Source organism: Arvicanthis niloticus, chromosome 13 (assembly GCF_011762505.2).
Source record: "Arvicanthis niloticus isolate mArvNil1 chromosome 13, mArvNil1.pat.X, whole genome shotgun sequence".
Taxonomy (NCBI): Eukaryota; Metazoa; Chordata; class Mammalia; order Rodentia; family Muridae; genus Arvicanthis; species Arvicanthis niloticus.
Genome location: NC_047670.1, coordinates 77,437,422 through 77,453,521, shown reverse-complemented (window position 1 = coordinate 77,453,521; position 16,100 = coordinate 77,437,422). Strand labels below are relative to the sequence as shown.

General features: G+C 40.7%; 1 protein-coding gene across 7 annotated transcripts in view; it reads left to right on the top strand.

Moving 5' to 3' along the window:
- Positions 1-16,100, top strand: part of Cbx5 (chromobox 5) — a 44,525-nt gene that overhangs the window by 9,662 nt on the left and 18,763 nt on the right. For 3 of the 7 annotated variants that reach the window (XM_034517477.2, XM_076912193.1, XM_076912192.1), the window contains 2 exons: positions 10,569-10,668; positions 12,230-12,412. In XM_034517477.2, coding sequence (XP_034373368.1) covers positions 12,276-12,412 — 137 coding nt within the window. In that variant the 5' untranslated portion in view covers positions 10,569-10,668; positions 12,230-12,275. Of the gene's footprint in view, positions 1-10,293; positions 10,425-10,568; positions 10,669-12,229; positions 12,413-16,100 lie in introns of those variants that run through there. The other 4 variants (XM_034517479.2, XM_076912194.1, XM_034517476.2 and 1 more) reach the window with 3 other exon arrangements.

The window sequence follows — 16,100 nt, the reverse complement described above, 5'->3', positions numbered from 1 at the left end:
CTGAGATCATCTATCCCCTCAGCCATTTATCTGATGATGGCCTTTCTGTGCATTTAACTATCAATATATTTGAAGTGTGGAGCACACTTTTATTATATTGTGCCATAGTAACTCACACTTAAATGTCAATAGAGACACTTGCAAAGACCTGCAAGGTTCAATAACTTCTGGTGTGGGTTTGTTTCTCCTGTCATCACCCATTATGTATTTTTTTAAACAGCTTTTAAATTGCCACAAAGCAAAATTGGTCAGGATCATAATAGATGGCCCATAAGCTACCAAGGATACCCTTGCATGGGATGGGAAAAATTCAATACTGGCTTGATTTTATTTATCTAAATTGTAGGGTATGACTTCAGTATAATTCATGTTGCAGATACTCCAAGGTGATTGCAAAGCACAGAACTGTGCCATCAGTCGAGGAATGCTCTCTTTATTCCCTGAAGTTTACAGTCTGAGATGTTTCTTACTTTAATCATGTAAAAATTTCTTTCTTTTCAGCATGTAATTAATATACAATTAGTCAGATTGTAGTATATTGACTTAAATCATCTCAACAGTTAAATTAGTAATATTTTTATAATAGTTGTATAGTTAATTTTTATGTTTATCGAATGCCATTGCCAAACAGAGTATTGGGCTAATCAAAATTTCCTGACTTAGTGTATGCTAATGACCTGAAGCCCTAAGCTATTAAAGTATAAAATCTGCAAACAGTGCCAGGGTAAATCAGCCAGGGTTTTTATGGCTGATGTTTGAAAAGTCTTTTATGCCAGTAGTTTTATATAGGTAGAGGAACATCTCATTTCTCCTTTAACTTAACTTCCTTTTTTTTGAATTGGAATTGACCTCAAACTCAAAAGGATCTATCTGCCTTGTCTCCAGAGTGCTGAGATTAAAGGCATGCACCACCACACCTGGCTCCAACTTCCATATTTTATGAGGATGATCTGCCAAAGTTGTGTGTATAAATTCATGATAATTTACCCAAACATTGTTATTACCCATTTTTCTTAAAATTTATTTATGATGAAATCACGGGTGTGTGTATGTATGTGTGTGTGTTGACAAGGTTTATAAATTCATGCTTTATCACATTAAATTGAGAGGAGTATGAGATTAGCACTCACCTGAGAGTGGGGTCTTAAGATGAGTTGAAGACATTCCAGAGGTGGTAGAGTTGTTAGGAAGCACCATTTGGAAAACATTTTCCAAGAATGATGCCAAGTTCTACTTTCTTAAAAATTTTGGAGCAGTTGGGTATATAGTATGTGCCCAGTGGTTAATTTACCAGCGCCTTAACTAAATGTTATGACAACTTAAGAGGAGAAATTCAGTAGATTTTAATGGGAGGGGGACAAACATTCGAATAGCCTTATTTCGAGATACAAGAATTTGTGCGCAGTTGCTAGACATACCAGTTTATCAGACTGACATGTCAAATAATTCTGAGAATTTAGTTCTGTAGTCCATATTCATTTATATAAAATAATAGTGGTCTGGGCCACTGACCCTTGAGGAACCCATACTCAGTCTTGGTAATGTCTTACTCATACCCTCCTGTGCTGCTTGCTTGCACCTCTGCCTCTCTCTCTCTCTCTCTCTCTCTCTCTCTCTCTCTCTCTCTCTCTCTTTTTCTTTCTTTCTTTCAGACATTTCTTTCTTTTGTTGAGACAGGACTTTTTGTATAGCCCTGACTGTCCTCGAACTCACAGAGATCCACCTGCTTTGCCTCCCAGGTGCTACCACCACCTGGCTTAATACATCTTTATTGATCCCCAACTCTCCTTTGAGAGAATGGTCAACTGGATATTTTAGCACATATCTTTAATCCCTGGACTAGGGAGGCACATACAGGGAATTTGTTATTGCTTTCTGGGCCAGCTACAGAGTAGTACCCTGTTTTTTAAAGAAAGGTCAGAGTTGGGGAGGGGGCACAAACATCCAAGTAGAATTATACAATAGCCTTTAACAAGGTATTTGATACAATCTAAAAGAAAGAAAGGAAACTGGGTAACACCTGTAATCCCAGTGCTTTGGAAATAGGCAGGAAGATTGCTGTCCATCTAAGGTACTAGTCAGAATGAAGCCTTGTCTCAAAAACAAAAATCAAAGATTCTTTACTCTTGTGTTGGTTGTAGCAGGAGGCTTTATGGAATCAATAGTACCCAGCCTCAATGTAGTTATTAGTTGGTTGAAACAATGCCTTAGTGTTTCATTTTTGGGAGATATTCTAGTAATTGAGCTCAGAGCTTTGCACATGTTAAAACATTCCCTTTATAGGCTTTGAGATGACTCAGAGGTTAAGAGCACTGTCAGCTCTTCCAGAGGTCCTGAGCTCAACTCCTAGCGACCATATGGTGGCTCACAACCATCTGTAATGGGATCTGGTGCCCTCTTCTGGCCTGCAGGTATAATGCAGGAAAAACGCTGTATACATAATAAATAAACAACAAAACAACAACAACAAAAAACCCATTCCCTTTACTACAGGCTCCACTGTCAGTCACTTAGTCTGGTTTTTAAAGGATAAATTGTACCTGCTAGCCTCAGGGAGGGCACTTTTCTGTATTACTCTGTAGAGTAATAAAGTTTGTGTTTTCTGTATGTGGCTTGTTAATGATAGGGCTGTTAGTGGCCACAGTTAATGTGGCCTCAACTCTTTCCTAATCCATTTTCTTACATAGATATTTTAAAAGCTTTTGACTTCTCCTAAATTGGGTGTTCATATGCTTCCAGTGTAAGTAGGTGATAATTATCATTCCATGTAACAAAACCCTAGACAACCTGGACAGCTATAGTGTGCAACTGTGCTATGTTCGTGTTAAAATGCCACATGACCAACTCTTTAGAAATTATAAATCTGGTGTAAGGAAATGTCTTTATGCTGTTTGTGTTACATATCTAAGATCATTGGTACTTTAATATGCATAAAGAACAAAAAACATGAGCAGATTAAACTGGTTCTGTAAGTTTGTATCTGTTTGCTGTGACTGCATAAAACACTCCTAGAAGTTAGGACTGTTGCTAACAATTGAAGCTTCCCATCACCTGCAAAGTTTGTTTTAGTTTTAGTCTTTTGAGACAAGATCTACTATTGCCCAGGCTGGCCTCCTGCTTATGCTGCTCTTTCACCTTACCCTCTGGAGAAGTCCTGGGGGACCATAGGCACACACTACCACGCCCAGCTACCCTGAACTGGTGTCTCTCCTCAAGGGTCCTAGAGAAGAAATTGCAATTTCTCTTTGAGTATGGTGGTGTGTGCCAGTAAGCCCAGAACTAGGGAGGCAGAGGCAAGACGATTACTGTAAGTTGGAGGACAATATACTTGATTATATAGAGAGAGAACCTGTGGGGGGTGGGGTGGGGGAAAGCCTGGGCCATCTGAAGCCATTGATCAATAGCACATTTAATTTGTGTGATAAGAGGGAGATTTGCACATGTTTATCTCTTCCCTCTTTTTTAGCTAGAGCTTGCAGTCTGGAGAATTTTTGCTGTGGTTCTGTTTTGTTTGAAGACAAGGTTTCTCTGTGTAACAACGCTAGCTGTTTCCTGGAAGTCAGTTTGTAAACCAGGCCTGCCTCTGCCTCCTGAGTGCTGGGATAAAAGGTGTGCACTATCACCTGGCTGGCTTACAGATTCTTACTGTGATCCAAAAATAGAGAATTCATTAATTATGCATCTGGATACTAGTACCAAATAATTTGTTAATTCAGTGAAGTGTTCACCAGTTAGTTATCATCCATATTGCTTTGTTTCTTTAATTGGTAATGAAAAAAATGTGAGTTTTATGCCATGATCCTTTAAGAAGACTAGAGCAGACCAGGGACTTTGTGGGGAGTTTGTTTCCGTAATTGCTTAATGCCAGTATATCTATTATTGGATTGACAGGGACCAATGGTTTTTTTATTTTATTTTTTATTTATTTTATTTTTTTTTTGGTTTTTTGAGACAGGGTTTCTCTGTATAGCCTTGGCTGTCCTGGAACTCACTCTGTAGACCAGGCTGGCCTCGAACTCAGAAATCCACCTGCCTCTGCCTCCCAAGTGCTGGGATTAAAGGCATGCGCCACCACTGCCTGGCGACCAATGGGTTTTAAGTAGTTTTTCTTTACTCTAGAATTTTGTCTCCCCCACCCCACCCCCACCTCTCCTGCCCCCCTGCCGGACAGGGGTTCATTGTGTAGCCCTGGCTGTCCTGGAAATCACAGTGATGAGCCTGCCTTTACCTTCCCAGCGCTGGAATTAAGAGGCGGGTGTGACCACCACCTGGCCTCCTCTTGTTTCTGCAACCCCTCCCCCTCCCCCATCTTGTTTTTTGAAGATTCATCCTTTAAATAATCCCTTGTCAGTGGTTTGGAATGTGGGTCTGACTCTGCCTGACCACAAAGTTCTTTGCTGCTTTCCAAGATGGATTTTTGTCTACATCCCAGGCTGAGGAGCCTATAAGGTGAATTTGCCTTATGTCACTTAGAGGAAGGTCTGTTGGTACTAGTCTTTTGTTAGCCCTATGGGCTCTAGTTGCTGCAGTCTTATGGTGTATACTCCATTAGTATTTAAGAGAAGACTGAAAGCTGTTTTGCTTGAAAAGGCTCTCTAGAAACCTGAGAAGTTCCTCAGCCCTTCCCATGACGATTTCCATAAGGATAAGGTTGCTTGTCCTCTCTCCTCTGCCATAGTATCAGGATTCTGCTGTAATCGCTCTATCATCCTGCCAGCTGTATCTCATTTCTCATACTAGAATGCTCCTCCTTCCCAGGCTCAGCTTGATCCACCAGTCTCGATGCACTATCTGGTACAGGGACTAGCCTTAAATTGTCTGTCTGGCTTTGTGTTTCATTTGACCCTAACACACTGGGTTGCACTGTCTAAAAGAGAATTATGTCCCCTCCCATGTCTGAGTGCATTTCTCATTTCTAACTGCAGCTCCTGAGCAGATCTGTAACTTCAAGGTTAAGATAAGACACATTCCATCAGAACTATGTCGTCATCCTTGCCAGCTTCTGATCTGTGAGCGTCCAGGAGATTTATAAGACAGTTGTATGCCATTCTTTAAAGAATATTATGGTTGGACTCTGACTCCTGGCATCAGGCCCAATTTGATTTGTCAGCTGCTACAAAGCCCATTTCCCATAGAGAAAGGGGCCTTGGTTCACATGCCCTTCAGGCTGCTCTTACAGATGAACAGGAGTTAGTAGATCTGAACCTTTTATTTCCTAGTTTTTTATAAGGGTAAAGGTAAATAACGAGAATATTTTGTCCTTTGTTGAATTGTTGTTTTGTGCACACACACACACACACACACACACACGAGCATACTCTATAGTGGGGCATTCACACCATGGCAAGTAGTAGAAGTCAGAAAACTACTTTGGAGTGTCAATGTTCTCTTTTCTGCCTTTGTGTGGGATTCAGGGATCAAACTTGGGTCATCATCGGGCTTGCATAGCAAGCTGAGCCATCTTGGTGGCTTCCTATAATATAGCTCTTTCAATGTAAATCCAGCCATTTCCCTAGTGGGTAGGCCATGGGGACTTATTAACTCATTTAAAAAATTTTTTTATTTTATTTTATGGGTATGGGTATTTTGCTTGTGTGTATGCCTGTGTACTTCAGTTCCATTGTGGTAGCAGAAGTCAAATGAGGTTGTCAAGTCCTCTGGGATTAGAGTTGCAAACAGTTGTAAAGCCACCAATGGGTGCTAGTACAATGGAAGAGCAGCCAGTGCTCTTCAGTGCTGAGCTATCTATGCAGCCCTGGATGTTTTTTATTTATTTATTTATTTTGAAACAAGTTCTTGCTATGTAGGTCTGGCTGGCCTGGAATTCACTGTGTAAACCAGGTTGGTTTTTAACAGTGACTGCATCTCTTCAAGTGCTGGGATTACAGGCCTTTGCCACTGCTCCCAGCTATTTGTTCCACTTCAGTGAGGTTTAATATAAAGTTATTTGCTCAAGAGCAAATTGTACCTGGCAAGTTACTACTTTGACCATATTTTATTTTCTCTGATTATATTTTCATATTCTTAAATTAAAGAAAAAGATGAGGCTAGGCATAATGGTGTACACCTCTAATCCCAGCACTGGGGAAGCAGAGGCAGGTGGATCTCTTGAGTTTGAGGCTAGCCTGTTCTACAGAGTGAGCTCCAGGACAGCCAGAGCTATACAGATCCTGTCTCAAAAAATAAGTTTGAGGTTTTTGTTTAGTTTTGTTTTTTAGTGTGTGTGTATGTGTGTGTGTGTGTGCACATGTGCAGTATACATGGGGGTGCATATAGAATCCAGAAGACATTGGATCCCCTGAAGATGGAATTACAGATAGCTGTAAGCCACCTGACATGGATGCTGGGGGTTCTCTGGAAGAGCAGCAAGCTCTACTAACTACTGAGCCATGTTTCCAGACCTCATTTTGTTTTTATGTTAGTTGTCTTATTGTAGCCCAGATGGCCTCCAACTTATGATAATTCTCTTTTTGCCTTCTGAGTGTTGGTAGCAGAACACTGCTACCTTGGCTGGGGAAATGGCTTGATGAGTAAAGGTGCTTGCCATCAAGCTTGATGATCTGTATTCAATATCTGGAACTCACATAGTAGAAGGAAGAGTATCTGCCAGTTCCCAAAGTGTGTCTTTTGATCTCCATATGCACACTGTGGCATGCAGGCATCCAAACACTGTGTATATATCATACTATACATATAACATGCATATCCTATATACCATATAGTATATAGAGTATGGTACATAGTATACTATATAGTATAGTATATACTTTATATACTGTACTATATATTTATATACTATATATTTTAGAAAATGTTATATAATGTATAGTGGTATATATAGTATATATACTCTATATAGTATGTATCATATGTATAGTATGTATAACATATGTATGATATGTAGTATGCATTATATAAGTAATATATACACACACACACACATTTTTTTAATTTGAAAAGCTGTGATAGTGTTGGACATAATGGTACACATGTCTAATCTCATCACTCAGGATGCAGAGACAGACAGATCTATGAGTTCAAGACCAGTCTGGTTTAAGTTGTTAGTTCCCCAGGATGGTAGTGGTACACATCTTTAATCCCAGCACTCGTAAGCCAGGCAGAGTTCTGTGAGTTTGAGGCCAGCCTGTTCTAAAAAGAGAGTTCCTGGACTGTTTGTGTAGCCAGAGCTATACAAAGAAATCCTGTCAGAGAGAGAGAGAGAGAGAGAGAGAGAGAGAGAGAGAGAGAGAGACAGCGAGACCGAGAGAGAAGCTATCCTTTAAAGAAGGGGAAGGGGCAAAAGACCATAAGTTTCTGAACTTTGAGAAATTCTCTAGCAATAAAAATTTTAGTTTGTTCATAGTGGCAAGCATTACGGGATGGGTGTAAGCCAACTAATTATTCAGTAGGTTGAGGCAGGAGATTGTAAATTCAAAGACTTCTTGGGTTAATTTGATGAGACCATTTCTCTGAACACAAATAACTAAATGGACTAGAGAGATTGTACATTGGTAGAGCACTTGCCCCAGCAGTGTTAGATGTGCTAGGTTCAATCTCTTAATACCATAAAAACTTTTATACTTCGATACTTCTGTGTGATAGCCCAAATTACCACCATTCTCTACTTGAGAGTACCTCTCTCTCACACTCCATTGGCCTTAAATGTAGATATCCACCTGCTTCTGTCTTCTGGGAGTAAAGGCATGCACCACCATGCCCTCTGGTCCTTCTTTTCTTTTTCTTTTCTTTTCTTTTCTCTTTCTTTCTTCCTTTCTTTCTTTCTTTTTTAAAGGTTTGTTTATGTATTTGTGTATTTACGTATTTATTTATTTATATGAGTACACTGTAGCTGTCATCAGATGCATCAGAAGCCAGCATCGGATTCCATTACAGATGGTTGTGAGCTACCATGTGGTTGCTGGAAATTGAACTTAGGACCTCTGGAAGAGCAGTCAGTGCTCTTTTTGTTTTTTGTTTTTTTTTTGTTTGTTTTGTTTTTGTTTTTTCCAGACAGGGTTTCTCTGTGTAGCCCTGACTGTCCTGGAACTCACTCTGTAGACCAGGCTGGCCTCGAACTTAGAAATCCGCCTGCCTCTGCCTCCCAAGTGATGGGATTAAAGGCATGCGCCACTACTGCCCGGCTCAGTCAGTGCTCTTAACCACTGAGCCATCATCTCTTCAGCCCCAGGCCGCCTTTTCTTTTATAAAGTTTTTATATAGATATGTATTATATATTGAGCATACTTCCCCAATCCATCCACTCCTCCCATTTCTCACCCTTCTTTTGTATTTCCTCTTCTCCCCTGCACAGTTTGAGTTCTACATATGTGATTTTGTGTATCTTTATAAAGTAGAAGCTATCATTTACTGTATTTATCTTTGAGACTGGCTTTTGATGATTATCTCCAGATACATATCTGTTTTCCTGCAACTGATGTAGCTTCATTCTTTATGTCTGAAAAAGATTTCATAGTGTATGTATGCATTTTCTTTATTTATTCCTCTTGTTGCTGGGCACCTAGGTTGGTTCTATATTTTAGTTGTTGCCAAAAATGTTGATGTGCAGTATCTGTGGTATGCTGACTTGTAGTTCTTTATTTTTTCCGGTTTTCTTTTTTAAAAAGTTTTTTAAAATTTATTTTATGTATATGAGTGTTTGCTTGCATGTATGTTTGTGTACCACAAACATGCCTGTTACCCTTAAGAGGGTGTCAGATCCCATGGGATTAGAGTTATAAGTGGTTATGAGCCACTCTGTGGGTACTGGGAAGTGAACTCTGGTCATCTGCAAGAATAGTGAGAGTTCATAATCCTAGTCCCTGGAGTTCTTTACTTTTTGATTGTCTCTTTTCCTTACTCTCCCATTGAAGAAGCCTTAGCATGTCTGATACCACAAAAAGTTTAAATTCTCATATGTGAAGCAAATATGTTTCTTAGAGCTAAGTGAAAGGACATTCATTGTCATTGTGTCTGGTTTTCTTTCTTTCCTCCTGAGACTAGATCTCTTGTAACACAGGATGGTTCTGAATTGGCAATGTAGTTGTGCAAGACCTTGAATTCCTAATGTTTCCTGTTAATGGTCTCTGTTTTAAAAAAAAATTATTATTATTATATTATATTGTTATAATACTGTCCTTTCCTTGGGTATTAGGGATTATTAATATAAAGTTATACATGAATAATATATCAGGGGATATTAATTACTAAAAGTCTTGTTTTATAGCATTACAAGGATAACTAATAAATACTTAAAATTAACTGTAATGATGTAGCCCCCCTCCCCCTTTTAAACTAAGGAACTAATTCTTCTCATCTGTAAATTCAGTTGAAAGGTTGTGTGTGTGTGTGTGTGTGGTATGGGGATGGAGCTCAGTAGTCTGTATTGTTAACATTCCTTCTAGGCTCCGCCCCACAGACCTGGCAACAGCCAGGTATGCCTGCTTACTCGCTTACTCTCTTACTTACTCTCTACCCCTTCCCTTCCTGACCCCTTTTCCCCTCCCCCCTCCACGTGTTCCTGGCAGGCCTCTCCTCCCCCTCCCTCTCCTGTCTGTCTCTCCCTCTTTCTCTCTACTCTCTTCCCAGCTCCACTTCCCATGCCCTATTCCATCCTATATCTGCCGAATGGCCAGTACCTCAGGAGGAAGGGATGCCTCAGCATTGGCTCACAGAGGCGCCCCCTCCCACCTCACCATACCTAGCTCTATCAAACATGTCCTGGCTCCTCCTCTTTTTATAAAACACAACAGTATAATTAATGCCCTGGTTTCCATAACCAGCTCCCCAAATTACAAAGCTTGGTTCCTGGTCATTGTTTAAAGTCTTTGGGTTATAGTTCTGTTGTAATTCTCTCAAACAAGAGACCTTACACAGTATCATTAAAATCCTCTCCCTGTTACTTTTCCCCCTCAAGCAGTTTTAATTAACTGTACAGTGGCAGATGGTGGAAAAGCCATTGTCCAGAGTGCTTCTAGATTAAGGGTGGTTTGTCCTGATCTGTTGTAGGAAGTACCTACTCTTGCTTCTCCCCTTCTTTCAGTGAGCTGTAATCCAGTTAGGTGATCTTAAAATGCTATTCACAGCGCTTTTAGAGGAATAAGCCGAAATTTTGGACTTTAAAACAAAGAACTAACTCCTTTGAGCTCTGAAAGCCTTAGCCTCGAGGCCAAGGGAGATAGATACCTTCCAACTTCTCCACCCAGTCTGCAGTGAAAAGGAAAGTTAAGCCTTTTAACTTTTTCATTTGCCTCTCCCCCTTAGTCTAGTACGGCTGCCAGTTGTCATGGCAACGGACTGGGACAGCTGCGCAGTGGCGCCCAGGCAGCTGGGTGGGGGCGGGGGAGCTGCCAGCCCGCCAAGCCCCAGACCTGGGAGGGGAGGCCCTCCTGTTAGCCAAGAGGGAAAGAGCGAACTGGGGCGATCCGGTAGGTAAGGGAGGGAACCCCTACTGATCTGCTCTGAGGGCTTCTCTTCAGCATGAAGGTATAAGGAAAAAAAAATTCTCTTCCTCAAACAGAAGAACACATATGTAAATCCTTTTTTTTTTTTTTTTTTTTTTGGTGAGGCAGGGAAGGCCATAGCCACAATGCCTAACTGCATGCTTCCAACATGGGGCTGGTTTTAACCCAGCGCTCTGACCTAAAGTGCTCAGCTCCCGGAAATTCCAAGGTGAGTGGGGGTGGGGGTGGGGTACTCTCCCTGGAATATGACATTTCCTGTCTATGGTGAGCTGGGAGGCTGTGTTTATTTTAAATAAACCTTATATATTTTTTGGTGTCTAGGAGTCTTCTAAATTCATGGAAAGATTATTTCTAAACCCCTTAACTACATTCCCCCATGCCTTCTTTCTCAAATAAAGTTATCATAGGTCAGAAATTAATACAAGTAGTTTTTGAGGCGGCATACCCATTTGCTAATAAGTTTTGTAGGTAGGATTTTCAACACTATTTTTCTGTAATGATTTCTTTAAAATTAATAATTGTCAATAAATTGTTAAATACAACTTCTGCTTCTTTGACTTGAACATAAATTTAAGATTAGTTGCCCTTTTTATTTCTGAGATTGGCTTTCTGGCCAAGATGGGAATGTTCTAAAAAAATATCTTTAGAGATTATAGCAAAATAACAATGGAGTCAGCTAAGAAATCAATTTTTGCCACTTGGTATCTAGACTGGGTACTATTTAACATTAAGGAAGAATTATTTTTAAATGATTATGGTAACAACAGTGTGGGAATTTTAAAAACTAGATTCTCTGTGAGCACTCCTGGCGTGCATATTTCTGAGCTTAACTCAGTTTCCATTTGTATTGCCTTGCTGTGGCTTTCCTTGGGGCCTGGGGCTAATGAATAAGTCTTCTGTGTTCTGAGGAGGCTTCATGTTGATGCAGAGTCTGGGGCCAGACTTTTTCCTCCTCTTCCTTTGGCCCAAAGTCAACTTCAGTTAAGAGACAAGGTACCTCCTGAACTATTTAGGTTAGTTGAGCCTTGGGAATTACAGACTAGTCCAGTGACTAACTCTGAAAATTTTTTCTCTGCCCCTCTTCCCTTCTATCCCCAAGTGAGCTTGCTAAAAAGGAAGCTTAGTGTGTTTGAGCGATCAGCCTTGCTTTTGTGAGCGGATGGATACTCTGAAGGGACAGGCTCAAATTGTTTAAGAGAAATGTACCAATTCAATGGAAATGTAGTGAGAGATGGGCCAAGCAGGCTGTGTGTGTATGTATGTGTATGTGTGTGTGCGCGCGCGTGTGCACTCCTGAGAGATTGATCAAATGTTCAGAGAATAGAAAAGTTACATTCAGGGGGAAAGGTCTCCCCCCTCCCCCCATTTTTATAAAGACCTTTATTCACCATAGAGGAAAAAGATTTTTATTCTGTCTTGGTTCCTTTAATTGAAGGTTTTCCACATTTCTCTTTGAGTTCCTGCTCACAAGTAGATACAGAAATGGTCAGGAGTAACACCCATGCTATTTGCTCTTTGGGAATATAAAATTAGAGAGTTAAACAATTATTCCATCTAATAATGTTGATCTCTTCAGCTGAAGAGAAGTTGTTGTTAGAGAAATGTAGATTGACCCATTTTAAAGTTAAATTTGTAGCCCTATTTTTATAATAATTGTAGATCAAAGAGAAGGGTAAGTGACTTACTGGTGTTGTATCCTCTGTTCCATCAAGAAATGACAGTTTTAACTCTCAGGTAGATTGAGCCATTTCATCTTTCTCCCTTTTCAGGAGCCTCGTGGCCGTACTCCTTCAGGTGGAAAAACACGTACGAGACATGGGAAAGAAGACCAAGAGGACAGCCGACAGCTCTTCTTCAGAGGATGAGGAGGAGTATGTGGTGGAAAAGGTGTTGGACAGGCGCATGGTTAAGGGACAAGTGGAGTATCTGTTGAAGTGGAAAGGCTTTTCTGAGTAAGTGCTTTCTTTTCAGTCTTTAGGACTCTGTAGAGGTAGAAAACTTTGCTTTACTTGCCCATGAGCCATAGTTTGTTTTTTCCCATTTATAAACTTTCATGAGAATCAAGAGAGGCAGCAGACCACATAGTCTCCCTATCATGGAGCTGATATTTTAACGATCTTACTTTTGGGGGGTAGTTTAAAGAATTGGTTGGCAACACAGACTTGGGAGCCAGATGTCCTGGTTCGAGATTCTTGTTCCACCCCTTAAGATACAGATGAATGACCTTGGTTAATTTCTTTTATTATTATGACTTAACATTTTTTGTTGTTTTGTTTATTTTTTATGTTTTTCGAGACACGGTTTTTCTGTGTAGCCTTGGCTGTCCTGGAACTCCCTCAGTGGACCAGGCTGACTCTGAACTCAGGAGATCAGCCTTCAAGTACTGGGATTAAAAGCATGTGCCACCACACCAAGCTAAATTTTCCTGAGCTACATGTATGTTGTCTGGTGCCCACAGTCCAGAAGAGGGCATCAGAGCAGCTGGAAGAGGAGTTACAGATGGTTGTAAGTTGCCATGTGGATGCTGGAAATCAGATTACAGTTCTCTGGGAGAGCAGACAGTGCTCTTAAACAACTGAGCCATTTCTTCAGCCCACTGGCTAATTTAATAATCTATCCCCCTCCCCCTGCTCTAATAAAATAGGGATAAGAGGTTGGTAGATGTAGCTTAGTAGTAGAGAGCTTTCACCCAGCATATTGAGGGTCCTAGTTTGGTCCTTACATATATCAGAGAAAGAATAGAAAAGAAACAAAAATCCAGGGATAAGACATAGTAGTTGGCAGTCTCAGTGAGTGTGGGTAGACTTCTTACCACTGCAAGTGTGAGCATTTGAATTTAGATCACCAGAACCCATGTAAAGTCAGGCACATATATCTCTCCCTGCAGTGATACACTGAGATGGGAGACAGAGACAATAGAATCCCTGGGAGCCTGAGGGACAACTAGCCAATCATACATAGCAGTGAATAAGGGACCCTGTTCAAACAAGATAGAAGGCAGGGACCAACAGCTGAGGTGGACTCTGACCTCTAATTGTATGTACCTAAACTTACATGCAGTACTAACATGCAGGATTCTAACAGAAGTCAAGCCTTTAATCTCAGAAGCAAATAGATCTTCTGAATTCCAGGCCAGAACTGAGATTAAAGGTATGTACTACTATGGTCAGCTTATAACTAACATTTCAATGTAAACATCTTCTTTGTTAGTAATTTTTAACTTGTGAGGGACAGGTTACTTTCACCTTCTTGTATGAGTCAAGGTCTCTTGGTTTGGTTGTATGCAGCATTTCTGAGACTAGCTGTTCTCTACTTAGTTCTGCCTTTGCCTTCCATCTTATAGTAGGAACACCAGTGCATCCAGCTTTTTATGTGAGTTCTGGGGACTGAACTCAGGTCTTCAGGCCTTGGGCAGGAGATATATAGCTCAGTAGTAGAGTGTTTGCCTAGTGTATGTGAGGGTTTGGGTTTTCGTTTCAGTACCACAGAAACAAAATGCAACAGAAACAAGGGATAAAACTCAATTTTTGAAGAATTGTTGTATTGATAGTGCCTTTATGTCAAGGCCCTTCAGGACCTCAGAAATGTTATTTCATGATTTAATGTTACTCATATGGAACATTTGGCATTTTAGGTAAGTAGATTCATGCATTACAGGATACTTAGCATTTGTTGAACCAGATTAGTGTTTGTATAAACTATCTCCATAGCCCAGGCTGACCTAGAATTTATTTACCCTGTAGCCTAAGATAACCTTGAACTTCTGATCTTCAGGTTTCTGCTTCCCAAGTGCTGTGATTCTGGGCCACCACTGTAGCAGTGAATTAGTTAAACCGTAGCTTTATGTTCCCAGAGGGTCCCACCCACCAGAACCTTCTGGATTCTCGAATGAAAGACACCCACACCCATACCACACGCCACTTAATTTTGATATGCCTTGATTAGCTCAATGGCTGAGCATTTCTAATTCCCCCACAGCCAGCATACATTTCCCTCCAGTATTCCTGGCTTAACACCTTCTAAACTGTATTTCATCTCGGCTATGGCTATCCTGTTGCTAATTCTCCTCCTCCCCAAACCCCCATCTCTTGCCTTTACAATCTAAAAGTCCTGTCCTGTCTCCCTGCCCAGGCAATTCTTTGAAGCCAGGTAGAGTCAGGGACCCTCAGGTATGGAAGCACAGCTTTTTGGGAGCTGAAGTAAGACAAAGCATTAGAACCAATTCTCAGCACACCACACTGTTTTTTTTTTGTTTGTTTGTTTTTGTTTTGTTGTTGTTGTTGTTGTTGTTGTTTTGTTTTAATAGCATTTTGTGTATCTAGGCAAGAACTCTTCCCAGCTGAGCTTGGTTTCATCACCATATTTCTAAACAGGAAATACTAGGTATGAAAAGCGTTGAAGTGAGTGAGACACAGGGAAGTCCTATGAAATAGGACTTTAAATATTGCTTGAAGAATTCCTAGTTCTTAAAAAAAGCAAAACAAAACAAATATTAAAAATAAATGTAAAGAACTAGCAGGAAGCTAGAGAGAGGGCTCACTGATTTAGAGCACTTGTTGTTGCAGAGGACCTAGATTTGATTCACAACACCTATGTGGTGGCTTACAGCCATCTATGACTCTGATTCCAGGGGTTATGATTCTGTCTTCTGGCCAGGCCTGTACATGGTGCCCACATATACATGTAGACCAAGAATTCATAAACATAGATCTTTTAAGAAGATAACAGTATCAACTAGTGATAAGGGACCAGAGATATGACACTACAGTTAAGAACACTGGCTATTCTATCAAAAGACCCAGATTCAATTTCTGGCACCTATATGGTGGCTCGCAACCGTCTGTAATTTAAGTCTTAGGGAATTCAATGTCCTTTTCTGGCTTCCATGGACACTAGGCATGCATGTAGGCAAAACCCTAGTACACAAAATAAAAATTTTAATAAAATACTATTATAAAAGATGAATGGTCTCAACCTATCTTACTATTTTGTAGCAACTTTTTTTTCTCTCTTCAAGACAGGATTTCTGTATGTAGCCCTGGATGTCCTGGAACTCACTCTGTAGACCTGGCTGGCCTCAAACTTGAGAGATCCCTCTTCTGTTGCCTCTCGAGTGCTGGGACTAAAAGGATGCAGCACTTCTCGGCTTGTACCCACCTTTCTTATTGTGATAATACAAGTTGTGTTATAGTTTGTTTTCTGTTGCTGTGACCAAAAGCCATGTGGAGGGGAAAGGGTTCATTTCGTTTCATCTACATGTTACATACATTCCATGGTTGAAGGAAGTCATAGCAGGTACTTGAGCAGGGTAAGAAACGGATGTAGAAACTGTGGAGGAATGCTGGTTACTGGTTTGCTACCTTTTTCCCCCTTTTGTTTTGTTTGAGACAGATTTTTCTATGAGGCAATTTTCTATGTAGACCAGGCTAGCCTTGAACTCAGAGAACTCTACCTGCCCGGTGCCCCTGCCTCTGGGATGGTACTGTTCACAGTGGGTATGTAGACCAGGCTGGCCTTGAACTCAGAGAGCTCTGCCTGCCCAGTGCCCCTGCCTCTGGGATGGTACTGTTCACAGTGGGCAGAGTCCCTTCATATCAATTAGCAATCAAAAAATGTCCTGAAGATAGACATGCTCACAGG